The 26,997-nt window shown below is 45.0% G+C and overlaps 2 protein-coding genes across 5 annotated transcripts in view; one reads left to right on the forward strand and one right to left on the reverse strand.

Moving 5' to 3' along the window:
• The window catches only part of SPMIP3 (sperm microtubule inner protein 3), a 31,645-nt gene extending 10,171 nt beyond the window's left edge, over positions 1 to 21,474 (forward strand). For 2 of the 4 annotated variants that reach the window (XM_059677428.1, XM_059677430.1), the window contains exons 2-5: positions 10,458 to 10,526; positions 17,455 to 17,550; positions 18,910 to 19,082; positions 21,364 to 21,474. In XM_059677428.1, coding sequence (XP_059533411.1) covers positions 10,458 to 10,526; positions 17,455 to 17,550; positions 18,910 to 19,082; positions 21,364 to 21,455 — 430 coding nt within the window. In that variant the 3' untranslated portion in view covers positions 21,456 to 21,474. Of the gene's footprint in view, positions 1 to 7,328; positions 7,455 to 10,457; positions 10,527 to 17,454; positions 17,551 to 18,909; positions 19,083 to 21,363 lie in introns of those variants that run through there. The other 2 variants (XM_059677431.1, XM_059677432.1) reach the window with 2 other exon arrangements.
• A 2,553-nt stretch (positions 21,475 to 24,027) lies between these two features.
• Positions 24,028 to 26,997, reverse strand: part of ADSS2 (adenylosuccinate synthase 2) — a 35,302-nt gene continuing 32,332 nt past the window's right edge. The window contains exons 12-13 of the mRNA XM_059677427.1: positions 26,439 to 26,588; positions 24,028 to 25,153 (exon numbers count right to left, since the gene is read on the reverse strand). Coding sequence (XP_059533410.1) covers positions 25,101 to 25,153; positions 26,439 to 26,588 — 203 coding nt within the window. The 3' untranslated portion in view covers positions 24,028 to 25,100. The remainder of the gene's footprint in view (positions 25,154 to 26,438; positions 26,589 to 26,997) is intronic.

Genomic DNA, 26,997 nt, shown 5'->3' on the forward strand with positions numbered 1-26,997 from the left:
AGACAGATTCTGGTAAAAAAGGAAAGAGGTTTATTCAAGTGCTGATAACCTGAGAAGATGGGGGACTCTTATGACTCTTATGACCCTTAAGCCCATCTCCACATCTCAGTGCAGGCAGAGGTTTTCATAAGGAGGGAGAGGGAAAGCAGAACAAAGAAATTAAGGGGATGGGGGTGGGGTTGAAAAGTTCTCTGTGTGCAGGTCAGCACATTCCATGCCCATAAGGACCTTGAAACTGGCCAAGTGCTGGTGTGGTGTGTGTCATCCTGGTCTTTGTCATCCTGGTTCAACACCATCCTGGTTCTATGGTTGAAGGTCAGCAAACCTCCCAGAACCGGGATGACTAAAGGTTGGAGTCTGTATCTTCTGAAGTCATTCCCTCGGATTCTTATACAAGCATGCTGTTTATCTATTCTACAAGCGGCATATTAGTCAGAGTCAGCATTTACAGAAACAATGGTGGGGTGGGGTGCAATTCCTCAGGGTTACAGTAGCAGCTGGCCCTCTGCAGGGGTTTAGACACCCTCCCAAATCTGCAGGACAGCCCCATGGCAGTCTCCTGGCCACTTCCACCCACTTCTGCTTATTTGCCTGGCTCCTCATTTGAGGCATCTGAGTTTTCTGACTCCTTAGAAAGGGATTTCAAAGATCCCTTAATTCTTTTCAAACCTTCTTCTCTTTCCTCTCTTGGTCTCCTTCTAGCCTCTTCACTCACCATAGGCAGACATGGTTTTTCTGTCCCGAAAATTTCATTTAATTGTTTTTAGAAAACAGCTTAGATAGGACCCTGATGGTAGTCACCAACCTTGTCGTGAGATATGAAAAAGTAGAAGATCAACGGTCAAGAGAACTGAAGTTTTGCTCTAGATCTGCCTGTAGCCCCTCTCGTCATCTCCAGGTACTCAGCAACTAGCACCATGCATACAGTAGGTGTTCCAGGAGGGTGTTCTGAATGGATAAACCAACCTCACTTGGTCTTAAGCACTGTCCAAGGTTCATCCAGCTCTCCTTTTTGTGATTTGTGAGAGCAAGGGAGACTTCCCGGTGGGTTCAGGTGGCTGAATGACAGTGTGATGGTCAAGGGCACTAACATCTGCCCAACGGTACTTCCACCTGGAGGGAGCCCGTGAACTTTGGTTGCTTCTGTGCTCAGTCTGTATATAGTATCTGCCTTCCCTGCGTTGGCAATTTCCTTCAACGGGTGAAAAAGAAAACCAGTTAGTAAGACAGTGGGGGTCACCAAGATGACCCCCAGGCCCGTACTTCTGTCTTGCTCATATTCTGTGACGCCACCACCGTGTGCTCTTTTGCCTTCTGACCTCCCCCTTCTGGGAAATTTCCAGCAACTCTCTGAGACAGAGCATTGCGGTCTCCTGGCTAAGCACTTCCTGGTGGTTAGAGGAGGGGTGCCTCTATAATGATGTTGGTTACAAATAGAGAAGCTGAAAATGCTCATTCCTCTGGGAGAGGCTACCCAGACCTCAGAGTACATTAGCATCCTGGTACTTAACATCCTGGATGCAGACTTTGGTCCAGGGAGGGAAGAGGAGGGCAAGCGGAGGCAGCACAGCATCAGGGCCCAAAGCCAGAGGTCACCGGGAAATGCTCAGCCCATTTTCAATTCCCTTATGGAGGTACTTGTAGGCATCAACTTTACTTTTATGCAATTTTCATCTCTAAATTACTATATTGTATTGAAAACACTGATGTCTTTCCAGAAAAGGGATCAAAGTTCAACCACACAGAGAAGAGATTGTCCCCAATGAACCAACTGAAGGTGGGGTGCCTTGTGGACCCAGAGCCACACCCTTCATCTAATCCTCTCATCAACAACATTCCCAATCTCTCCGCAGTCTTCCAGGACAGAGTTCAAGGACTAAGTAGAGGATTTGCTAAAAGAAAGCCTGGGCCCAGGGCCACACAGCTGGCTCTTTGATATGCTCACCTACCCAGCCCTACAGCTCAGCATCCCACCTCCCAGCTTAGCCATTTTGTGTCATGGACAAATCCTAGGATTCATTCTGATCTTCATCGGCCTCAAACTCTACTCTTCGGGACTCAACACGAAGTCTGCGGTACTTGTTATCCATCCTTGGTCAGTCCCTGGCGATGCTAACTGGGCATCCACTTGGGTCCTAAGGTTGACTCTCCTTCCCCCAATGTGGGGTCCAATTGCTGTCATAGGCCCCTGGGATTTTTCTTTGCCTGGTAACCACCCGGAAACACCCTCACCCCCATGCCTCCTCTACCTGAGGCCCCCCCCACCCAGTCCCCTTCTGGGGAAGAGGAGGGAGGAGCTAACATTTCCTGAGTAGCTTCAACGTGCCAGCCACTTTGTCAAGTGTCATCCCTTATATCCTCACAGCAGTTGTGCAAGGGTGATCCAGTCCCCAAGACACACATGAACAACCTTGAAGCTACTGAAGCTCAGAGACAATAAAGGCATTTCCCAACATCAGCAAGTGGAGAAGGCATGCCCCAAGGTCAGCCAGTGGTTAGCAAGTGGAAAAGCAGAGGTCTGAAGCGTGGTCAGCTGGCTTGAAAGCTCTATACTCTTAACACTTGGCCCTGGGCCTCCCAGGGACAGACACACAGCTCTGGGTCCGGCCCCTGACCTGCCAGCCGCACTCCGTGATGCCTGATGACTTCTAAGTGTTGCTCACCTTGGACTTGCCACAGCTCTGTCCTCTCCCTTGTGTGGGGTTCTCACTGCGGTGCCTTGACCTCATGGTGCCAACCAGCCTCCGGGAAAAAGCGAACTCTGAAGTCACATCAGGCCTTGACATCGGCCTGGCCACTTCAGGGCTTGCTCTGTGACCCTGAGCAAGTTCCTTGGCTTCTCTGAGCCTTGGTTTCCTCGTCTGGAATGAGTGGTCATAAAGCTTACCTCAAAGAGTGGTTGTACAGAGGCAAAATCCTTTAAAATCCTGAATGTAAAAGCTCGTTTCTTTGTCCAGGAGTCTGGACCGGTGGTTTCAATATCTTTGTTGTAAAGGTGAGTTTAAAAAAACAAAACACTGAGCTGGCCCTTCCAGAGGGCTTCACAGCTGATATTGCTATTGAAATCACTCAATTGCGCTGTATATAAAATAGACTATAATAATGTCAGTCATCAGGCAACAAAGACGAAGGACATCATGGCATGCTGCAAGCCGATCTCTTTCCAGGGGGGCCTCGGCCACCACCGCCGACAATTTTCTTCAGATTCCATGACTGTTTTTCGTTGTTTAAAGACACACATTTAATTTAAAGCCTCCTCCCATTCTCTCTGTAAATTACAGCATTCACATGAAGTGGCAGCTGCTGTAATTAAGACACAGTTAATTGCCTATCCCCTTAATTGCAATGATAGGATTTTGACAGTTTGGTAAATAAGAATTGTTTGGTTTCCTCTGGCAATTTCATCCCGGGCTCCCCTCGCAAGCGCTGAGTCACCCAATTCCGGGACAAAGGGCTGTGTCCAGGGAGGTGGATGAGAAAGGAACCGTGAGTTACCTGCAGGCCCCTCTCTTTCTGGGACCGCCCCAACGTCACCTATTCCGGCCAATAAACTCCTCCCAGGAATTTTCTCCACATTAATCAGTCGTCGCATGAGATGAAAAAATGGGAAACCACGGAACCAGGAGGCCTGGGTCCTGGGGCAATGATTTCTGCTGCGGATGGGCCTCAGGTGGAGGTGGGCGGGGGGTGGGCATCATGCTGTCAGACATGGAAACAGAGTCCAAGTGCAAACACACCCACAGTCAGAGACCTCCAGGCTGCGTGCCAGCCCAGGTCTCTGACCTCAGCCCTCCCACTGTGCTCATGGATCTCCACGAGGCCAAGAAAAATGATGGTGCAAACCAAGGCCTTTGGGGCCACACAGACCCGGGTTCAGAGCCTCCCTGTACCTTTTTCTGCTCGTGTAACAATAGGCAAGTTACTGGATGTTTTCAGGCCTCATTGGCTTCCGTTGCAAAATGGATTCTGTACCAACCTCCTCATAAGATTGTGAAATTAAGACAAATAATCTGATAAAGAGCTTTAGCAACATGGCAGGCTGCCGGTAAGAGCTCAACAAGGGAAAGTGACTTAGCAAGTGTGACTCTTGTTCCCAAACTTACATAAATAATTTTGTTTGCATTTTTTAGAAAATATTTTTATTGATTTCAGAGAGGAAGGGAGAGGGAGAGAGAGATAGAAACATCAATAGTGAGAATCATTGATGGGCTGCCTCCTGCAAGCCCCCCTCTGGGGATTGAGCCGGCAACCCAGGCAGGTGCCTGTGACCGGAATCAAACCTGGTACCCTTCAGTCTGCAGGCCGATGCTCTATCCCAGGGGTGGGCAACCTTTTTGTGAGTGCGTGCCAAAACCAGCAAAATCTCTGACTCAAAATTCTTCTGCATGCCAACCCTAATTTTTGGAGAACATGTTACGCCTACTTGATATCTCTTAAGGTGTACGTATGTGAAGAACCTTGAAGAAATAATAAAATTCATTCAAACGACAAAAACACAGTATATGATGATGAAAAAATACATTTATTTTTTAATGTATGCATGTACACGGATAGTCCGACAGAAAACTTTATGACTCCGTTTGATATTGTCAGTGGGACTTTTGCTGCTGCATCACTGATGACAGATTTTACATCAGGTTTCTATTTCGTGACCTTCAGAGATATGCACGAGCTACTACTTTCATCCGTCAGGCTACTCCTATTACGAGACTTAACAAAATTCATCACTGAGAACAAAGATTCACAATTGTAAATGGAAGATTATAAGAGAGGGTTTCACGTGCCAGCGAAAGTTACTGGCGTGCCATGTTTGGCACGCGTGCCAGGGATTGCCCACCCCTGCTCTATCCACTGAACCAAACCGGCTAGGGCATTTTTTTTTTTTTATTTTCCATAAGTTTAATTTTGATTATGGTCCACGCTCTAGGTTCCCATCTCAGGCAATGTTCTGCAGGGCTTTGCACGTCCCAGTGGTTCCAGGCACTGTGTCAAAGAGCCCGAGTCCACGGGGAAAGCTCCCTCGGGGCCCATCAGAAAAACTGGACCGACTTTTCAAAGCCTCCTGGGAGGCAAGGGGAAATGTCTGCACTTGCCTGCCGTGCCTTAAGTGCTGCAAGGAAAGGGAAGAGAAACAAAACAAGTCTCCACAATAGAACGGTACAAGCGCTCACATCCTCCCGCGGTTATTATTAGCGCCAAAAGCATGACTGTCAACTCTGATTGCGACAACCCTGTGATTCGTCAGTCCCTGCCTCCCAGAGGCCGCACACTAGGCCTGGGAATAAAAAAAGGATGTTGGTAACAATGACATCTGACTCTTTCTCTGTTGCCACTGTTTTTGTACTCCAATTCCTGTCCCTTCCTAAGTAAAAGGTGAAGGTAAATTGGTATACAATACTTGGCATTTTTTCCAACAAATGAATCAATGAAGGGGAGTGCATGGGTGGAAAAGTCCGATTTAAAAGCAAGGTTTCCCTTGAGAAAGGTAGACTTGGAACCTGGCCGGTGTGGCTCAGTGGTTGAGCATCAACCTATGAACCAGGAGGTCATGGTTCGATTCTCGGTCAGGGCACATGCCCGGGTTGTGGGCCCGATCCCCAGTGTGGGGCGTGCAGGAGGCAGCCGATCCATGATTCTCTCTCATCATTGATGTTTCTCTCTCTCTCCCTTTCCCTGCCTCTCTGAAATCAATAAAAATATTTTATTTTATTTTTTTAAAAAAGGTAGACCTTGTCCTGCTCAGTGCATGTGTGGGTTTGGCTTGCAGAGGCGGCTGACACAGATCCAAGCTCACTGCACTTTCACTGGAACAAAGTCCAAAGGCGAGCAGTCGTGGGCTGTTCTGGCGGCTCCACAATCAGGAAGGAGCCGGCCTTCTCCCAACCTACCATTCTCCCCGCCCTGAGGCGTGGCTTCCACCGCAGGGCCCAGAACTGCTCAAATCCCAGTATCTATCTGCATTTCTCCCCAGCAGGGAGGGAAGCTCAGGCCTCTTTCTTTAATGATATTTCCCAGAGACAGCACGGAACACTTGCAGTGGCATGTGCGTGGCCAGAATTAGGTATATTGCCATGTGCAGATGTGACCAACACGGGCGTCAATGTCAGACCGAGCTGGATTCAAATCCTAGGTTTGAAGGACCTGCAGGGTCCTTAGCCTCTCTTAGCCTTCATGTCAAATAAACATGTTTACCTTTGATGGTCGCGGTTGGGATGTAAAGCGGTATACATCGAATAACCAACATGATCTAGCGATACCAGGTAGTTAACCAACAAATGAGAACCATTTATCACTTCTACTAGTGTGAGCCCAGTATGTTGCTTCTGTTCTGATATTTAAATTTGTCCTACTTTCAACAAAATGCTGGTATTCGCCAAGACTCTGGTATTAAACTATTCGGTGTTGTTCCAGGTAGGTTAGTCTCCCAGTGGGAGCTCCAGCCCAGCCCCTGGTCGCTCATAAACACCACCTGAAATTTCATGGGAATGCTTTACTTCATAGCCGCAGACACTGTTTAACTGAGAGGCATTCCTGTATCCAGGCCGGCCTGCCGTGGATAATACCAATGTTTTATTTTGGTTTTGTGTTGGGTGATAAATGAGCTTATTTGCCATTCTGGTCTTCAAAGGATATGACTTGCTACTCTATACAGTAGTGCTACTGTGAGGCTCCACGCACGGATTGGTTTAAACATATTGGTTGCCGAAACCGGTTTGGCTCAGTGGATAGAGCGTCGGCCTGCGGACTGAAGGGTCCCAGGTTCGATTCCGGTCAAGGGCATGTACCTGGGTTGCGGGCACATCCCCAGTGGGAGGTGTGCAGGAGGCAGCTGATTGATGTTTCTCTCTCATCGATGTTTCTAACTCTCTATCTCTCTCCCTTCCTCTCTGTAAAAAATCAATAAAATATATATTTTAAACATATTGGTAACCAATGAAAAGCTTCCTTCGATGCCTTCAGTAGCAGCAGGAGGAGGCCTAATCTAGTCCTGGACCCAGCAGAGCTGAATTCATTTGTCCCTCGTGCCAGCCCTACTTCCTCAATTCCAACGTGCAAAGGGCAGAACTTGCCCATCCAGCTCCACCCAGCTCGTTGACCTTATGTGGTCCTTGGATAATCTTTATAGAAAAGAACGTACTGGTGATTAAATAATCTGGGTTATTTGCCCACACGGTGTTCCTTTCCACACTCCTTTTGCCCTTTCATGCTCAGCTGGGCTTTCACAAAGATCAAAAGACACCTATGTGCTTTTAAGCCCAAGACCTGAAAGGCGTTACCTAGCAAAACTGTCCAACCCAGAGTGCATCACAATAGCTTTTGAGTGATGTAAAGGGATCAAGCCCCCTAACTCTGCAGGGGGCCCTAGCTGTGCATCAACTCCTGGAGGCAGCCCAGAGGACCCCTCTTTAAAGCAAGAAGGTCTCCAACTACTGCAGCCCGAGCAGGTAACACCGGTATGACGCTCACTGCCCACACCTCTCTCTCCTCCCACTTCGTGGCTGCATTACTCAATAGCTGACTGCATTTTGAATGTTCTAGAGACTGGAGCTCATGATTTACAGACACTCTGTGGCAAACCTTTCCTAAAGACGAGAATTCTTTTACAAAGTGAACATTCATACTCAACTTTGAATTATTTGAATGGTTCTAGCTCAGCATTTTATTTTTCTCTTAGAAATGGGGTATATCTCCATTAAGGTATCTGACTCTATGATGCCCGACGAACAAAGCTTAAAAACTGTTAACTGAGTCACTAGGTTACTGAGTTGATTGACTGATAGATTTTTTTTTTTTCATTTATCCATTCATTCCAAAGGATGCATAGAGCACTTCCTTGGGTGGGAAATGACAGTGAGGTAGGAGAGCAATGAGAGTGGAGATACTGGCCACCAAAACAATATGGTTCCGGCATCTAGAAGTTTCCGTTGCAGCTGGACAGGCAAGGCACTGTATGAAACTCATGTCTTCTTCTTTGAAGAATCTCTAGAGCAGTGGTTCTCAACCATCCTAATGCCACGACCCTTTAATACAGTTCCTCATGTTGTGGTGACCCCCAACCATAAAATGATTTTCGTTGCTACTTCATCACTGTATTTTGCTACTGTTATGAATCGTCATGTAAATATCTGATATGCAGGATGTATTTTCATTGTTACAAATTGAACATAATGAAAGCATAGTGATGAATCACAAAAACAATATGTAATTATATGTGTGTTTTCTGATGGTCTTAGGCAACCCCTGTGAAAGGGTCGTTCGACCCCCAAAGGGGTCGCGGCCCACAGATTGAGAACCGCTGCTCTAGAGCCTTGTCCACACCCGGGCAAAGTTGTCACTCACTAAATCGTTTCTTAAATGATAGAGTTTGTAAATGAATTAATAAACCAATGAGGAAAGATCTGAGAACCAAAATGCCTAATAGAATTCATCAAGGGCTCTGGGAATTCAGAGGCCGGCAATGGGCCACTTGGAAATCAGAACAGAGACCTTGAATAAGGCCCTGAAGAACTGGCCGAATTTAGATTAGACAAGGAAGAAGGGAAAAGCAATTCATAGAAGGGTTGGGGGAGGGTGGAAGGGGAGGAAGAGGTGGGTAACCAACCTTCCTGAACCAGGAAGACTGGCTTCCTGAGAAAACAGAAGCAACAGAAGACTGGCAAAGGAACTCCGTTACTGAAGACCCTTTTCTACACGTCCTCTCACAACACATGTGCCCAAAGGCAGTTGGGAGCAATTGCCAGAGAGCAACCCTCCAGGCAGCCTGGCTGCTGTCTGACCCTAAGGGGACCCAGTTGATGGGTCACAATTCTGACTGAGCAAGCACCCCACCCCCACACCTTCTCTACACTGATTGGAGGAATCGGCTTCATATCAGAACTCTAGTTGCAAGGGAGTCTGGGAAATGTAGTGCTCAGCCTGAAAGCTGGTGCAGTGGGAAGGCACCCTAACAAGGGTGGGGAGGGGGCTAAGTGCCCAACTGGCACAGTATTTTTTTTTTTATTTTTTATTTTTTGCTTTTAAAGAAAAGCACCCTAGCTGGTTTGGCTCAGTGGATAGAGCATCGGCTGGTGAACCAAAGGGTCCCGGGTTCAATTACAGCCAAGGGCATATGCCTGGTTGTGGGCTTGACCCCCAGTAGGGGGTGTGCAGGAGGCAGCTGATCAATGATTCTCTCTTATCATTGATATTTCTATCTCTCTCTTCCTCTCTGAAATTTATATATATATATATATATATGCCTAAGCGACCATTTGATCAGTATCTATGATTAGCACTGACCGCCAGGGGGGCAGACGCTTAACGCACAGGCATGGAAACATGGAACAGACTGATGAATCTCAGAGGAAGAGGGGAGGGGCAGGTCAGGAAGAGATTAACCAAAGATCTTATTGCATACTAGAGGCCCAGTGCATGGGGTCCCTCTGCCTCCAGCATCTCCCAAGTGGTCCCAGATTTCGACAGACCAGGCTGAGGGACCCCACCAGTGCATGAATCCATGCACCGGGCCTCTAGTTTTAAAATAAAAAAGAAAAACGTATCTACATGCATTAGTTTACACTTCCGTGTCTTTATGCTCCTTTTCTAGTCTATTTCCTTCCCTAAATAGTCAGGCAGAAGATCTCTATTTTTAAAAAAATATTTTTTATTGATATTTAGAGATAGAGGAAGGGAGAGGAAGAGAGATAGAAACATCGATGATGAGAGAGAACCATGGATCGGCTGCCTCCTGCACACCTCCTACTGGGGATCGAGCCCTGTGGGGAACCAATATAGGGTTGAGCCTCGGACTGACCTGTTGGCAAAGTCACAAACAAGTCCCTGTTTGGGCGCCAGCTGTTGTAAATGTTTCCCTCCACGTCCCGAGTGGTTGAGGGTTCAGGATCTGGAAGAGGAGCCGCACACAAATGAAAGAGAAAAGACAAGAGATAATTTGGGAATATTGGGGGCCAGGCAGGTAAGTCCAACTCAGGAGGAAGGACTTCCACCAGTGCTCAGGCCACACCAACCATTTTATAGTCAGAGGTAAACAAGGCAGTGGTCACCATAGTTACACAGTTCTTGTGAGTTTCACCTGTTTTGACCATAGTTACACTTCCTGCACTTCCCTCAGCCCATTAGCTTCCCAGATAAGATCTAGGGGGTGTTATAAGGACAAGCCTAATTATGCTAAGAGGACTGAGCCCTCTAAGCTGGGACTTGTTTGTGACTTTGCCAGCAGGTCAGTCTGAGGCTCAACCCTATATCAGTTCCCCACAGAGCCCGAAACCCATGCATGTGCCCTGACTGGTAATCCAACCCTGACCTCCTGGTTCATAGGTCAATGCTCAACCCCTGAGCCACACCAGCCAGTGATCTCTACTTTTAAGAAGGACTTCGTAGTACCAGATGGCTCTCACCTGGAAATGTATATAAACTTGCCATGGGAACATTCTTCACAATTTTTTTTTTTCTTTCAGAATCCCACTCATCATGACCGCTGTCCGGCTACGACAATTTGTTGACCGCCACCCAGTGATCCCACCCAGGTAACATCCTTCCAGAGGCAGACAGGCAGGCGTCTGGGGAATCAGAACCGATCGACAGACAGCTGCTGCCAGGGGGCTCTAGTGAAGTGTCTTTGGGTTTTAGTTGTTACAAACAAAATGAAAACTAAAAACTCCCACACTTGTGGCAGAATCCAAGCAAGCAGGCAACTCCAAATCCCCAAAAGATTGAAGGACATTGGTTTTTGCTTGGGAAAGGCTTTAGCAAGAAGACAGGGATCCCTTTACTCCGCTTGGAATCCACCAGCCACTCCTGTGCTTCTGCTACACGGGAGGTGACCGCACAGACGGAAACTAGGGCTGAGTATCACTCTTTCTCCAAGTTCATCCGTGGCCTAGGAATAACAAGTCCTAGACGCATCTCATTGGGCTAAGCTCATCTTGCTGAGAGAGACTGTACAACAATCTGTGAATTCTAACCCCACCCGCCCTTCCCCACTCGCCATGGGATCTGCAGAGCTTTATAAACTATAAAATCCGGGTAGGAACCTTACACAGCAAGTGATTTTGGGTCAGCCTCCTGCAGCTCCAGTGACTTGGTGGTTTTGAGCAAACCTCGTGTTCATTCTAGTATTTAGTTAATTTTAACAATATTTAGTCAACCAAGGTAAGTTCTTTTGCTTCCAGAAATTATCTAAGAAAGAAGCGGGGGTGGGGGGAGGGGGCGGTGAGGGATCTTGGTTCCCAGGTATTTTGAGAGTCCTTTCAGAGAAAACACAGAGCCTACCTCTCGCTCCCTGAAACCCCAAGAGGAGGAAGCAGGGTGGTTCCAGTGGCTCCTGGTTTCTGTCTCCCCACAAGTGTTGGCTTTTTGTGTGTTTGACATCTGTTCTGTCCACGGTTGGGCATATTGAACTGTGGTCTCATCTCCTGGGGAAAATGGAAACAAACTTCCCCTTGTGGCTGCTGCCTGGGGCTCAGCGGAACTAACTCAGTCACTGGGCCTGACCTGAGCCAGCCGTGGGCAGCCTGAGGGTTTGGGTGGAACACGGTGTGACAGGCACTGAAGTCGCAAGGCTGGCTGGATTCCGTTCTCTGTGTTCATCCATCAGAGCACCACTAGGAGGCACCTGTCTGAGCTACCCTGGGTGCCCCGCCCACCACCCACCTTCAGGACTCACTGTGGAGCAGGGCTGTGTCTATGTTCTGCCTCGGCAACAATCGTGGGTCCAATCCACCAGCAAGCTCAGTCCTGCCTCCAGGATCCATCTCCTGTGGGAATGACTCACCATCTCCACTGCCAACACTGGGTCCAGACCACCCTGGACTCTGCCTTGCTCATCTACACCAACCACCACTCTTATTGTCCTACAACCCATTCTCCGGAGAGAGCTGCATGAAATATAAATTGGATCAAAGCCACCCCCCTTTGCATAAAGCCCTGTGATGATTGCATTTTGCATAAAATCCAAACTCATTGCCAGGGCCTACAAAGCCTACATGAACGGGCCTTGCCCATCTTCAAAGCCCCATTGTCTTCTTCCATTCCTTCAATAGGCCACGCTCCTTCATTCCTCGGGGCTTTTGCACATGTCCCTTCTCCCTGGATTGCTCCCTCCCCCACCCTGGCCTGCCCTGTCTTAACTAGCCTCCTGTCACCACCCTGCTTAGCTCCTTGTCAGCTGCTCAGAGAGCGATTCCTGAACCACCCTGGCTAGAAAAGGTCTTCTGTCCACCTCTCCAGCTCTGTTAATTATTATTATTATTATTATTATTATTATTATTGACTAGAAGCCCATTGCATGAAGATTCATGCAATAGGCCTTCCTTCCCCTGGCTGCCGGCACCAGTTTTCCTCCGGCACCTGGGACCCAGGCCTTTGGTCCGGCAGCAGCAGAGAAGCCAAGCCTCTTCAGTCTTCAGCCTTCAGTCTTCGCTCCATGCCTGCGTATGCAAATTAACTGCCATCTTTGTTGGGTTAATTTGCATAGTTGCTCCGATTGGCTGGTGGACATAGCGGAGTGACACCAATTTGCATGTTTCTCTTTTATTAGTGTAGATTTCAGAAAGGAAGGGAGAGGGAGAGCTAGAAGCATCTGTGATGAGAAGAGAATCATTGATGGGCTGCCTCTTGCATGCCTCCTACTGGAGATGGAGCCCACAACCCAGGCATGTGCCATAGTCGAATTAAACAGTGACCTCCTGGTTCATAGGTCAATGCTCAACCGCTAAGCCATACCGGCCGGGCTCTACTTCTGTTATACTCCATCTCACGCTTTTTTGGGAAACATGGCCTCGGGGCCCTTATCACAACTTATTTTATTTCTTCTTGGTCTCACCCACTGGAATAACAGTTAACACCTATGCAACTCTTATCCTGTGGCAACCACTGTACTTAACCTTCACAACAACTTAGGCACAGAGTGGTTAAGTGACGTCCCAAGATCCCACAGCTAGTAGTGATTGGCAGAGGTGGGATTTGAACCCACTGGCCTAGCTCCAACATATGTGCTCTTGATGCCCGCACTCTATTGCATCTGGTTAGCTCCCTAGGCTGGCTCGTTTGCCTCTCCCTACAATCCACCATCATCACTTCTGCCCAGCTGATTGTCACACATGGTAGGTCCTATGCCCATTTGCTGAAAAAAAATGAAAATGAATGAATCCATTCTTCATTGAGAAAAATAATGATTCTGTCATTTATTTGTGGTTTGGTTTTCTGGGTTCAATTCCAGGCAAGGGCATATACTTTGGTTGCAAGTTTGATCCCTGGCCCTGGTCGGGGAGTGTGCAGGAGGCAACCAATCAATGTGTCTCTCTCATATCGATGTTTCTCTCTCTGTCTCTCCCCCTCTCTTCCACTCTCCCTAAAAATCAATGGGAAACTACCAGGTGAGGATTAACAACAAAAACAAAGACAGTACAAGTAAAAGAATGTAAAATATCTTATTTTTAAAAACCGTTAAACTCTTCTGAAAAAAGTAATCATATGTACATATTATAGATGATTCTGGATGCAACATGGAGTTTGGAGAACTGGGTTTGGTCCTGGCTCTGGCCGTTGCTAGCCAGGGAGTATTTAGAGAGTCCGCTCTCTGAACCTCAGTCTCCTCTTCCACAACCAGGTGTAAATATTTACCTGGCAAGGTGACCGTGAGAATTGGATGAGATCATCTCTGCACAGACACTTGGGCAGCAGGAGGCAGACATAACAGAGAATTGCAGTCACAGCCGTAACCCTCTCGGGCCATGGGGGCCAGGCTCCTGAGGGACCGACACTCCCGACCTCCCCGGGGCATATCGAATGGTGTCTGCGGTTACAGTCACCCTCGCAGGGGACAGGTCTGCTCTTGTCTGAACTGAACGCGTCGCCTCAGAGAGCCGAGCTGTCCTGGCTGTAAATAATGCATCAGACACAGCGGACACCTGCCCCCTCCCAGGAGAGCAAACTGAAGGGGTGGGAGGGGCTCCTTGGCCAGGCCCGAGGGCTGGCACGTGCTTTCCAGCCAGCCATCGGTTTGCCCCACACCCACCCACCCTGGGAGAGGCCCGGTGCTGACTGACAGCCAGGCGAGGCATTTCCCTGTAGGACAGCGGTTCTCAACCTGTGGATCACGACCCTTTCACAGGGGTCGCCTAAGACCATCGGAAAACACATGTATAATTACATATTGTTTTTGTGATGAATCACTATGCTTTCATTATGTTCAATTTGTCACAATGAAAATACATCCCGCATATCAGATATTTACATGACGATTCATAACAGTAGCAACATGACAGTGATGAAGTAGCAACGAAAATAATGTTATGGTTGGGGGTCCCCACAACATGAGGAACTGTATGAAAGGGTCGCGGCATGAGGAAGGTTGAGAACCACTGCTGTAGGAGGTAGCAATTCTCTTCCAAATACTGATGTTTTAGCTGCTTCGTTGGGAACTTTCTCCTGTTTAAAGGCCACATAGAAGGGGTTGGAAAGTCTAACCAAGGAGTTAGAGGCAGTGTCCCAACTTCAGCCCCCGGCCTCCAACAGCCTCCCCCTTACACGTCCCCCGGTCCGTTCCTGGGCCAAAGCCCGCCCAGGGACCTTCCCAAAGGCTGGATGGCAGAGCGTTAGCTGGTGCTGGTGAAGGGCTCCTTCCCCAAACAGCTTGGGCTGCCACCTGCGCGCGGCAGGTACTGGCCGTGTGCACGCGAGAGAAGAAGAGTCCATGGTCAGGGCACAGCCCAGCAAACAGCACAGCAGCTGTGAGAAGCCAGTGTTGCTCTGGAGCTCCATTGGCGTCGAATACACTGGCACATGGCCCTGGGGAACCATTCAGACCTGGATGGCGCCTACGGAAGCCAGGGCTCCCCTCCGGGGCACCCAGAGGTTTCATTTGTTCCCAGGATTGTGCCAACTCCTCTCTCTCCTTATGACTCAGTCCCCGCTGTTAGTTCCTATCCAGGCCTCAGTCATATTATCCACGGCTGGGCAGGCCCAGACAGCCTGTGGTTTCTCTGAAAATCAGAGCTCCCCGAGGTCCTGTTTGCACAGACAGACCCGCCCTACCCACAGAGCTTGCCTTTCATACCAGATAGGAAGCGGGGACCCCACCGGTCCCCACATGCCCCGCTCTGATCCCAACTCTGTCCCAATCTTTTTTAAAAAATATATTTTATTGATTTTTTACAGAGAGGAAGGGAGAGGGATAGAGAGTTAGAAACATCGATGAGAGAGAAACATGATCAGCTGCCTCCTGCACACCCCACACTGGGGATGTGCCTGCAACCAAGGTACATGCCCTTGACCCAAACCAAACCTGGGACCCTTCAGTCCCAGGCCGACGCTCTATCCAGTGAGCCAAACCGGCTAGGGCTCTGTCCAAGTCTTGGCTTCTGAAATTGCCTCACCTGGGATCTCTTCCCCATCCTATTTGCCTCCCCAAACCCTAGACACCTGCTCAAACCCTAGACACCTGCCCAAACCCTAGACCAGCGGTTCTCAACCTGTGGGTCGTGACCCCTTTGGGGGTCGAACGACCCTTTCACAGGGGTCGCCAAAGACCATCGGAAAACATATATATATATATAATTACATATTGTGTTTGTGATTCATCACTATGCTTTCATTATGTTCAATTTGTAACAATGAAAATACATCCTGCATATCAGATATTTACATGATGATTCATAACAGTAGCAAAATTACAGTGATGAAGTAGCAACGGAAATAATTTTATGGTTGGGGGGGTCCCCACAACATGAGGAACTGTATTACAGGGTCGCGGCATCAGGAAGGTTGAGAACCACTGCCCTAGGCCCATTGGCCTTCATTCAGACCACTATCTCGGCACCTACAGAGCATTCTGAGGACAAGAAGTGCTGCTGAGTCAGCTTGAACCTAGCAGGGTGTGCAGAGAAGGCTACATACGTTCCATAAGTGATGTTTGGACTGGAGGTACATAGCTGAAGTTTCCATTCGTTGCCAACACATATTGGCGAGCTACTTCATGGTTTTGCTACTGGCTCTTCCCTGGAATTCTTACAGTTCCTACTGAGTCCTCAGAAGCTGCGGAAGGCCCTAAAAGACTGGACGTATCACAAACCCTATAGTCCTCCAACGACGGCCATCGTCCTGTGTCCCCTCCCCCAGGGAGTGGCAGCATCTTCCCAATGCTAAAGCCTAAGACTGGCCTAGGACAGCTCCCATCTTTTACCTCAATCCTCTCTCCTCAGGCATCCCCACTCCATCCTCTCCTCTCCATCCACCTCTCCAACACATTGCTCAGAGCTTCACCACACCCCACAAAACCACTAAAATCTCCTCCTACCTGCCTTTCTACTCCTAGCCAGATTGTCCTCAGATTTGTTTTCCACCAACTTTCTAAAATAAAAAGTGCATTATATTTGTAATAAAGCAATAAAACAAATTTTTTTTTTAAAAAAGAAAAGGATTAAACAGCAAATAAATAAATAAATAAATAAATAAATAAATAAATAAATAAATAAATAAAGTGTGGCTCAGTGGTTGAGCATCAACCTATGAACCAACAGGTCACGGTTCAATTCCGGTCAGGGCACATGCCCAGGGTTGAGGGCTTGATCCCCAGTGTGGGGCGTGCAGGAGGCAGCCAATCCATGATCCTTTCTCATCACTGATGTTTCTCTCTCTCGCTCCCTCTCCCTTCCTATCTAAATATATATATATATTTAAAATAAATTTTTATTGATTTCAGAAAGGAAGGAAGAGGGAGGGAGAGATAGAAACATCAATGATGAGAAAGAATCATGGATCAGCTGCCTCCTGCACGCCCCCTACAGGGGATCGAGCCTGCAACACAGGTATGTGCCCTTGATTGGAATAGAACCCGGGACCCTTCCGTTCACAGGCAGATGCTCTATCCACTGAGCAAAACTGGCCAGGGCTATATATATATATATATTTTTTTAAGTAGAGAAAATAATATAAGAAACCCTCATTTTCTAATTCCCACTTTTCAACTATGATCAACATTTGGCCCACTGGTTTTAAATATCGTTGTATTTTTTTTCCCCTGATATTTTGAAACTGACACATCAAATGATTCCTGAAAACTGGATAAAAAAGACACTCCCATCAAGAAAGTCCAAGGGGGTACAGCATTGGGAAGGTAGTCAATAATATTGCAGTAATTATGTGTGGTGCCAGGCAGGTACTAGACTTGTTGGGGGATCACTTTATACATTATATAAAGGTCTCGTCACTATGCTCTGCACCTGGAACCAACATAATATTTGATGTCAACAGTAATTAAAATAAATATAGTCTGGAAATAAAAAGTAATTAACTAATTAATTAAAAATTGGGGGTGGGGAGTTCAAGGAGTTCTGTGCCAGGAAATGGGGGCAAAGACCGAAAATCTTCTTTCATTACATCACAGCTGGCACTCCTTTCTAAAGAACTGATCGTAGTAATTGCCTCTTTCTCATCCCTCACTTTCTCCACCAGCCCATTCATTGCTCATCAAGGCAAGGACCTCCTCGGCTACCTCCCTGGGCAGCTGGCACGAATCCATGTTGATTCCAGTGTAAGGAGCTCTCCCAGGTGAGACACCTAACAATTACACTCAAGTTAGAATGATACATTTTTTAAAAAACGGGAATCACACTTTGTAATAACAAAAATGAGTATGAGAACAATAATAATTATTATTTGATGGATAGAAAACAGTTAGAAGGAAATACACCAAACTGTTAACAACAGTTATTTGTGAGTGGTGAGATGGTGTTTGTGTTTTATAATCTTCCAGATTTTTTTCTAATGAGCATATATTACTTTTATAGTCAGCAATAAATATGGAACTTTACGAAATTATCTAAGAAATGTAATCACCATGAGTTTAGAGTTTCAACTTAGTCAAATAATTTAACTTTCCTGAGTCTGTTCCCTTCCCAGTAAAATGACAAATTTGACCTAAATGGTTTCTGCCTCTGTGCATATCATTTTTAAAACAACAAAAAAGATACTTTGATGTTGCGTTCTAATGTGTGAGGCTGGAAACCACAGGGGTTAAAAGCAGCAATCTGAGTAATTTTATGAAATGTTTGATCTTGGATAATTTTCATTGCATCTCCGACTCTCAGTTTTCTTATCTGTTGAACAAAATAATTGCTATAAAATTCCAAAGCATAGTAGGCACTGAACATATGATTGCTATTACTCTGAGTTCATCTGGCATATTTTACAAATTTCTCTTTTTCTCTTGATCGCCTTTGATATAGTCATGTCTTGTTTGAAGTGCAGTTGGGTAGCATAACAGCTGAGACTGGAATCTATGCACATTTTCTGATTCCCAGTTCAAAGCCCTTTGCTCCAACTCAAATACATACTTGACTTTGAAAAGCCAAGGGGGAAACCTAGTGCAAATGTCAATCAATGATTTTATTAAGTTTCTAGATAAGAATAAGAAGGAAATGCCCTAACCGGTTTGGCTCAGTGGATAGAGCATCGGCCTACGGACTGAAAGGTCCCAGGTTCGATTCCGGTCAAGGGCATGTACCTTGGTTGCGGGCACATCCCCAGTAGGGAGTGTGCAGGAGGCAGCCGATCGATGTTTCTCTCTCATTAATGTTTCTAACTTCTCTAACCCTCTCCCTTCCTCTCTGTAGAAAATCAATAAAATATATTTAAAAAAAAAAAAAAAGAATAAGAAGGAAAAGAAAAGCAGGTTGCCTTCTGTGACCCGTGACTGGGAGAGAAGGGCTGCGAAGGGAGGGACAGGGGACTGGAACCCCTGAGCCACCTACTGACAGCTTGGCTAGGGCTGGCCTTGATTGACCGAGTCTGGCCAACACTGTCTTGGTGGCCTCCTGGCTACTTCCAGGGAATGAATTTCAGCTGATGAGAAAATGGAAAGCTTTTCTTCGACTGGGTGCTCAGCGAGCTGTTTCTATTTTCATTTAGACCTCTCATAGACTTGGCCGTGCCACCCGAGGAGAAACGTCAATGCCAGCCTCAGCTAGACCAACAAACTCTCATCCGATATATTTGTTTTCAAAGACACTCCAAGCCTGACGAAGCATGGTACAAAGAAACCACGTACCAAAAACACTATTCGCTGCCATTTTACGTGCTTGGTAAGTCAAGCCAACTGCTCTTACCCTCTGAGACCAGCCCCGCCTGGGCCGCAGAGAAGAAACTCCCACGGGCTTGCCTCTGCACGTCTGGGACCAGCCAAGCTGGGGGGAGGTGGAGGGGGAGGCGTGTGTCCCGGTGCAGGAAGAATCCTGAGGTCGGCCCAAGGCCGTCTTCCTCCCTTCCTAGCTCCCTGTAGAGACTTCAGGAATGAAGATACACAAATGTCCTTGATAGGAAGCAGCTAAAGTCTGGTCACTCCTCACATACTGTTGAGGAACTCTACTCATTCTCAATATATATACATATTTTTATTGATTTCAGAGAGGCAAGGGGAAGGAAAGAGAGATAGAAACATCAAAGATGAGAAGAATCATTGATCAGCTGTCTCCTGCAGGCCCCCCAGGCATGCGCCCTGATTGGGAATTGAACCAGTGACCTCTTGGTTTCATGAGTCGATGTTCAACCACTGAGCCACACCAGCTCAGCTTCATTTTATTTTTCAATGATGACTTTCAAAGAAGGCACCACCACAAATCCATATGAACTGTAATTTCACTTTGTCAGATAGTGTGAAAATTTTAAAAAGTCATTTCCCATGTTCCTTCCACCCCCAAATCTGTATCAGATATTTCAGGTTTGATAGCATTCACTGTGGGCATATATATTCACTAACTGGAATGTCACAAGGAAGCCCCCAGAAGTTTGTCATGTGTTCTGAGCACATTTACTGTTGAATTTACCTGGCTAACTGTGTATAATTCAGCTCCATTGTAACTTCTACAATGAGGATCTCTAAGGTTCTTGGATAGGATTCCTCCCACTTCTAAACTACTTTGATATATGTCCCGGGAATACCTGGTAATCTTCAAGGTCAGAGTTGCTGTTCAACTCCATAGCAAGCCTTGAGAAGTTAAATGGTTACTAATTACATACAGGATCACATTTAATTACATTAGATTTTAAAAATCCTCCAGGGATGGCATTTCTAGTCGTACTCTCTGGGCAAATGAAATGTTATTTGTTCTTAATATCAAGAAATGTTTGTTTAAATGCTGTTGAAGTGCTATGGGAGGTGGAATAGAACTGTGAAAAGATTAGGGACTTAGCCGCCTGATAATCCCGGGTCAAATGGGGGCTCCTTCTCTTCCAAGTCCTGTAATTTTGGGCAAATTAATTCATCTATTTGAGATGGCGGGAATATCAGTGGGCCTTTGAGGGTTACTGTGAATATGAGTTAATGTAAGCAAAACACCTAATACAGAGCATAGCACTGTACATATGAAGTCTTGTTAAAATGCTGCTGTTAAAACATTTTTTTCTTAATGTTTTTTTTTATTGATTTTTAGAAAGAGGAAGGCAGAGGGGGAGGGAGAGATTTGATGAGAGACAAATATCAATAGGCTGCCTCCTGCATGCCCCCTACTGGGGATTGAGCCTGCAACCCGGGTATGTGCCCTGACCGGGAATCGAACCAGTAACCTCTTAGTTCATAGGTCGACACTCAGCCACTAAGCCACACCAACCAGGTGAAACACCCTGGTCTTTGATTCATTAAGCGTAGATGCAATGACTGGGGTCTTCCACGCAAGCCCTCCTTTACATAAGCAGAACTCTTAGTGGTTATAGACTGTAAGATAGAAGGGGCCGTGCTGTAAGTGGTTATAGGCTGTAAGACAGGAGGGGATGCCAATAGGTATGAATTTAGGGATGGGAACAACTGCAGTTTGATACAAAGAGGATACAAAGTGGTCCATTTATAATGTAAAGTTTCAAGGGTTTGGGGGAAATCTAGAATTAGGATGTCAAAATGCAAATTTGTGATTTATTTTCATTACATTTTTGCATAATTCAGTATTATGAACCAGAGATTAAGCCACATAAATAATCCTTTGGCCCTAGCTGGTTTGGTTCAGTGGATAGAGGGTCGGCCTGTAGACTAACAGGTCCCAGGTTCGATTCTGGTCAAGGGCACATGCCTGGGTTGTGGGCTCAATCCCCAATAAGGGGCATGCAGGAGGCAGCTGATCAGTGATTCACTCCCATCATTGATGTTTCTATCTTTCTCTCCCTCTCCCTTCCTCTCTGAAATCAGTAAAAGTATATTAAAAAATAAATAAAAATAACCCTTTGACTAAGTCCTTTTTTACATAGCTTTGAAACATATTCCTTTGTCTTAAATCCCATAAATTTTGTTATTTTATATAATTGCTGTTGAAATGAAAGTGAGTTAAAATTTAGGAGTAGTCCTAAAGTAAATCATTAACTTGTTTTAAATTCCAGATTGGGACCAGAAATTAGGCACAATTTCCTCGAATCCTCGACCAATCAATTCACTCCCGGAGTTCTGCTGTTGTGAAGAGAGGTGGCGCTGAAATAAAAGCTTTAAACCAAAATAGCTATGGTGCTTGAAAACATTTGGCGTTCTTAGGTGACTCTTTTAGACTAAAACCATGATAACAGACCTACTTTTTTAAAAATATATTTTTATTGATTTCAGAGAGGAATGGGGAGAGAGAGAAAAACACCAACGATGAGAGAAAATCATTGATTGACTGCCTCCTGCATGCCCTGGGCATGTGCCCTGACTGGGAATTGAACCGTGACCTCCTGGTTTATAGGTTGAAGCTCAACCCTGAGCCACGCTGGCTGGGCAGAACTACTTTTAATTTACATGTGTATCCAATGGTTGGAATCTTAAAATATTTACATGTTGCAATTTCTTTCCAGATTAAGTTGGTCATCCCAGGGCAGGGAATCAATACCCAGCCCCACTACCAGTCTTGCGGCTGCTGCTGGTAAACTGTCTTACATTTAGTCCAGTGGTTCTATATGGGGCCAGGAAAGAATACAATCGCATCCGCTCAGTAACTGCATCACTGAGAGAGAGAGAAAAGAACTGGGAGGTGGCCAAGGAGGGAGAACCTAGAGGTGCTCAGGATGCAGTGACCCAGGTATGGCACAAGACTGTAGTGATATGTGAGACTGGGAGGAGGGGCGGAGGAGGAGGGAGAACTTACTGAAAGTCTGTGTACAGAGTTACCACTCCTAGCCAGTGTGGCCCAGTGGATAGAGTGTCAGCCTGAGGACTGAGGACCCCGGGTCCCATTCCTGCCAAGGGCACACGCCCCGGTTGCAGGCTCGATCCCCAGTAGGGGGCGTGGAGGAGGAAGCCAATGATTCTCATCATTGATGTTTCTATCTTTCTCTCCCTCTGCCTTCCTCTATGAAATCAATAAATATATCTATAATAATAAAAGCATAATATGCTAATTAGACCAGACATCCTTACAGACGACCTTCCGGACGAAGCCAGGGAAGCCCGGCTCCCAGGTGCCAGAGAGAAGCGGGTGCCAACAGCAGGGGAAGAAAGGCCTGCGCCTGCACGAATTTTGTGCATCGAACCTCTAGTATTTAAAATAAGAGTTACCAGTCCTATCCTTGAAAGAAAGCTGACAACGAGGCATCAAGTCCCCAGGCCAAAAGCTAGAGGTTCTTCTCTAAGCAATTAAATAATCCCAAAGAAAAGAGTCCTACCTTCTGGCCCCTGGGACCCCCATCATACTAGTTCAGTGATGGCGAACCTATGACACGCGTGTCAGAGGTGACACGCAAACTCATTTTTTTGGTTGATTTTTCTTTGTTAAATGGCATTTAAATATATAAAATAAATATCAAAAATATAAGTCTTTGTTTTACTATGGTTACAAATATCAAGAAATTTCTATGTGTGACACAGCACCAGAGTTAAGATAGGGTTTTTCAAAATGCTGGCACACCGAGCTCAGAAGGTTCGCCGTCACTGTACTAGTTGGTTCCCAACTCAATACCCCAAAGTGAAGCCTGCCAGTCAAAAAGCTTCCCCATGAGCAAAGTTTCATATAGCTTTGCACTGTCTCAGTCTTAGCTGTAAAGAGCCAACCAAGGGTCACTGGAGTTGAAAAAAAAAATGAGTTACACTTTTTGGGTAAAAGAACGGGTTATTTCTATTGGCTTCTGGACCATTGCTGAAAATGTTTCAATACGGCAATGCTTACAACCAGATAAGAATGTGGACTTTACCATGCTTACTTCTGCCCGGCCGGTGTAGCTCAGTGGCTGAGTGTTGTACTGTGAACCAGGGGGTCACAGTTCAACTCCTAGTCAGGGCACATGCCCGGGTTGCGGGCTCCATCCCATGCAGGAGGCAGCCGATCAATGATTCTCTCTCATATTTGTTATTTCTATCTCTCCTCCTGTCATCTCTGAAATCAATAAAAATATATTTAAACAAGCAAAAAACATGCTTACTTCTAATGGAGCTTACATCTCTGGGCAGCTAATCTAATTTAAAGTCCATGTAGGGCCCTAACTGGTTTGGCTCAGTGGATGGAGCGTCGGCCTGCGGACTGAAGGGTCCCAGGTTCGATTCCAGTCAAGGGCATGTACCTTGGTTGCAGGCACATCCCCAGTAGGGAGTGAGCAGGAGGCAGCTGATCGATGTTTCTCTCTTATCGATGTTTCTAACTCTCTATCCCTCTCCCTTCCTCTCTGTAAAAAAATCAATAAAATATATTTTAAAGTCCATGTAGGAAGATGGAAAAGCAAGAAGAAATAAAAACCAATTAAATTTTCATTAGAATAAGTAAACATTATTTATTATGGACCAAGTATAAATTATTATTCTATATAAAGATCATTACTAATCAGCAGTGAGCTTTGTAAGATCATCTCTACTGTCCTTTTTATTTATTGAATCCAACAAGGCTGCTCTTATTTTAACATTTTTCTTGAACTAAGTATTAATAAAAAATATATCTAGTGAAGATAAAATGTAGTTAGATGTTTTCAAAGATTCTGTTCTTGCTCTCTCCCCACCTAATCTCCCCACACCACAGGGATAAAGCTCATTATATACACTAGTATTACTACTACTTCTCTTGGCAGAACAAAAACACAATACAAGGATACTAGAAATATCTGGTTCTTTTTAATCAGCTATTGATGGAATAATAAAATAAATTTAAGTGGCACCTAATTTAACATTCAAGATAGTTCACTGAAAGATTATCTACAACACAATAAATTAAGCCTAATTGTTAAAATAACACCTCTTTTTTATTTTTTTCTCAAGAAAAGAGAAATAAAGACATGACCAACAATTTGGGTTCATTTGGACGCTTACAGATTATTTTGTAGGCATACTGGCAGGCACAATGTTGAAAAAACAATGCACTAGATTTAAAAATAATGGTAAGATAAAACAGGAGACCAATTCATTTCAGATTTAATATCTGATATTAAAGAAAATATTCACCAAATATCACAATAGATCTTTTAATGACTATTTTTTAACATTAAGATTATTGTATTAGCGAACACCTTATCTTTGAACATTTGTTCAATGTATTAAATAATTTATAGAGAGAAATAAGTTTTGTGTTCTGTACAAATTAAAAGACCCATGAATATATCGCCCTCCCCCCGCCAAAGCTCGAATTCGCAATGGTCTCAGCAGAAAATAAACAGTTCACAATTTAAACAGAATTCATAGCATTACAAAAGTTTACAGAACTCCTCTCTTATCATTTTTTCTAATAGCAAAGATTACAATGACAGAACTGAAAGATCAGAATGTAAAAATATTTGTGCAAAACTGCATTAATTGTTCTTACCATTTAATAGAGGTAAAACCTATGAACACACAAGGACGATAATAAAGAAAAACTACATTGAAAATCATTCTATTTTGGGTTTCAAACAACATGGATTATACTATTACTAAACATTAAAGAAAATGTGGCACCATGAGCAGCAGGAGCAACAGATGATTTCGGCAGCTGTGCCAGCCAAGGACGTTGACACTGGAATATGCCGAAGCTTACCTCCACACCAGCCAGCCATCTCCAAGACTGGAAACAACTATAGGGCTTACACCTGACGTCAATGTCTTTATTCTTGAAAGTTGTAGGTCATAATGACATAGTTAAGAAAGTCCTTTCCCCCTTCTCAAGGAGTGCTTCTTGTGTCACTGGAAATCCTTAGAAGAGTTGAATCATAGACTCTCTGGACTTCCCTACACCAATCCATTTAACTGAGAGAGGAAAATAAAGTATAAGAATTGTATTAATTCATTTATAATGTTGAATCTGGGATGAAGAGACCCCTCTCCCCCCCTTTTCTCATTGTCACCATTTAACTTTGCCCGAGGTGCCTTTCATTACCTTTTGTTCCATTCTGGAGCAGATTGTGCCAATTTCTAAACCATTAGAATGTGCAGGTGAGATCCAGCACAGAGTAATTTGCTTTAACGTTTCCTGTTTTAATGCACAATATTTACAATTCCTCAATTCCTAATCATTGGGATAAAAAATATTGGCCCAAACCAGCAGAGACCTAAAGAACCTTTGATTAAGTTCCTACTAGAAAAGATAAGCCCTTTTGATGAATGGGTGATGCTAAGATGATACTGAAGTGTCACAGTACCTTTTATATCTCATAAAAGTAGAACTTTCTGGAAGAGAACACTGTGTTAACTAGCACAGCCTTAGGAATTGCCTACTGTACCAGCCTACAGGCATCTCTAATCATCTGCAGGTCCTGGGCAAATCTTATGAATTTTACAGAATCATTGTTAAATTCGGTGTTTATATTTCAAACAATGTTGACTCAGGTGAGTTGACTGAATTTGACAAACTAGCAGGGGCAGGTAGCAATATGGAAAACATAATTCATGTTTGAGATGAAAAATCAGAATAGATTATATGGAGGATACCTCCCACCCACTTCACTTTCTGTCTCTCAGCTCCCCATCAGTACAAATAAAAGGGAAAAAGCAATGTGTTAAAACAAAGACTTTGCATAACTAGTCACAGCCATAACCTGGTTATCTTAATTCCCTGGCCAGCTGACATTTCTTCATTCTTTATTCTTCTCTTACATTTGTTCCAACTAGAGTTCCTATTTTCTGTATCTGTTATTTTCTAATGTTTAGTCAGGAAACTCCCCCAATTCTCAATGGTGGTTTAACTCCAAATGAAAAACCACACACTATTTTTGGTGGTAATGCAGACACAAAAGGAGGTTATTTAAGAGGGAGAAGGACACAAGAATCAATGTCATAGGGTGAAAAGCAGACTAACAGAAGACAGGGTCAAAAATGGTGAGAGGAATCTATTGTCTTCAGGCACATGAAGGATTAAAGAAAGATAATTAATTATATTTACTCTAAAGAATAAAATTGTTTTATTTCTTCCTGGGCATCTATGCAAATCACAAGTGCTCTATGAATAATAATCTTTTATCCTATTTCAAAGGTAGACAGTCAAGTCAAAAGTAGAGGAAGCAAAGACAGTTGTTCGTAAAGTGTTTCTATTTACCTGGAATCTGAAGCTCATCTTCAATAAATCGAACGTAATTTTGTGCGTTAACTGGCAGCTCTTTAAACGTCCTTGCATTTGATATGTCTGTGTTCCATCCTGGAAGAGTCTTATATTGAACTTCAACTTTATTTAAGATCTCTTGGTTTGCTGAAAGTTAAAGAGTAAGTATATTAGTTCATGCTGAACACTGCCTATTGTTCAACAACTTTTTGATATCTCATAGGTTCACAATCTCTTATTAAAATCGCTGAAGCCATATGGGTTTTGCAATTAGAAGTTTTTCAGAGTTTAGAAAGGAAAAACAGTGCACCTGGGGTAGGGTTTTATAATCAAGCATATTTCTACAGCAACAAAGGATTATGCACTGTAAACAGATGGATTATTGGTTTCAACTTCATGATCTGTGGAATGTCCGCAGGCTCCCAGAGAGAAGGCTACCCTTGTTCTCATCTGGGGAATCTCTTGCTTCTGTGACTGTGTGCCAAAGCTTAGGTGGAACTTCCTCCATTCGTCTCACCAAACCATTGTCTCTGCATCCCCTAGGTGAGGCTGACAC

Source organism: Myotis daubentonii, chromosome 20 (genome assembly GCF_963259705.1).
Source record: "Myotis daubentonii chromosome 20, mMyoDau2.1, whole genome shotgun sequence".
Classification (NCBI taxonomy): Eukaryota; Metazoa; Chordata; class Mammalia; order Chiroptera; family Vespertilionidae; genus Myotis; species Myotis daubentonii.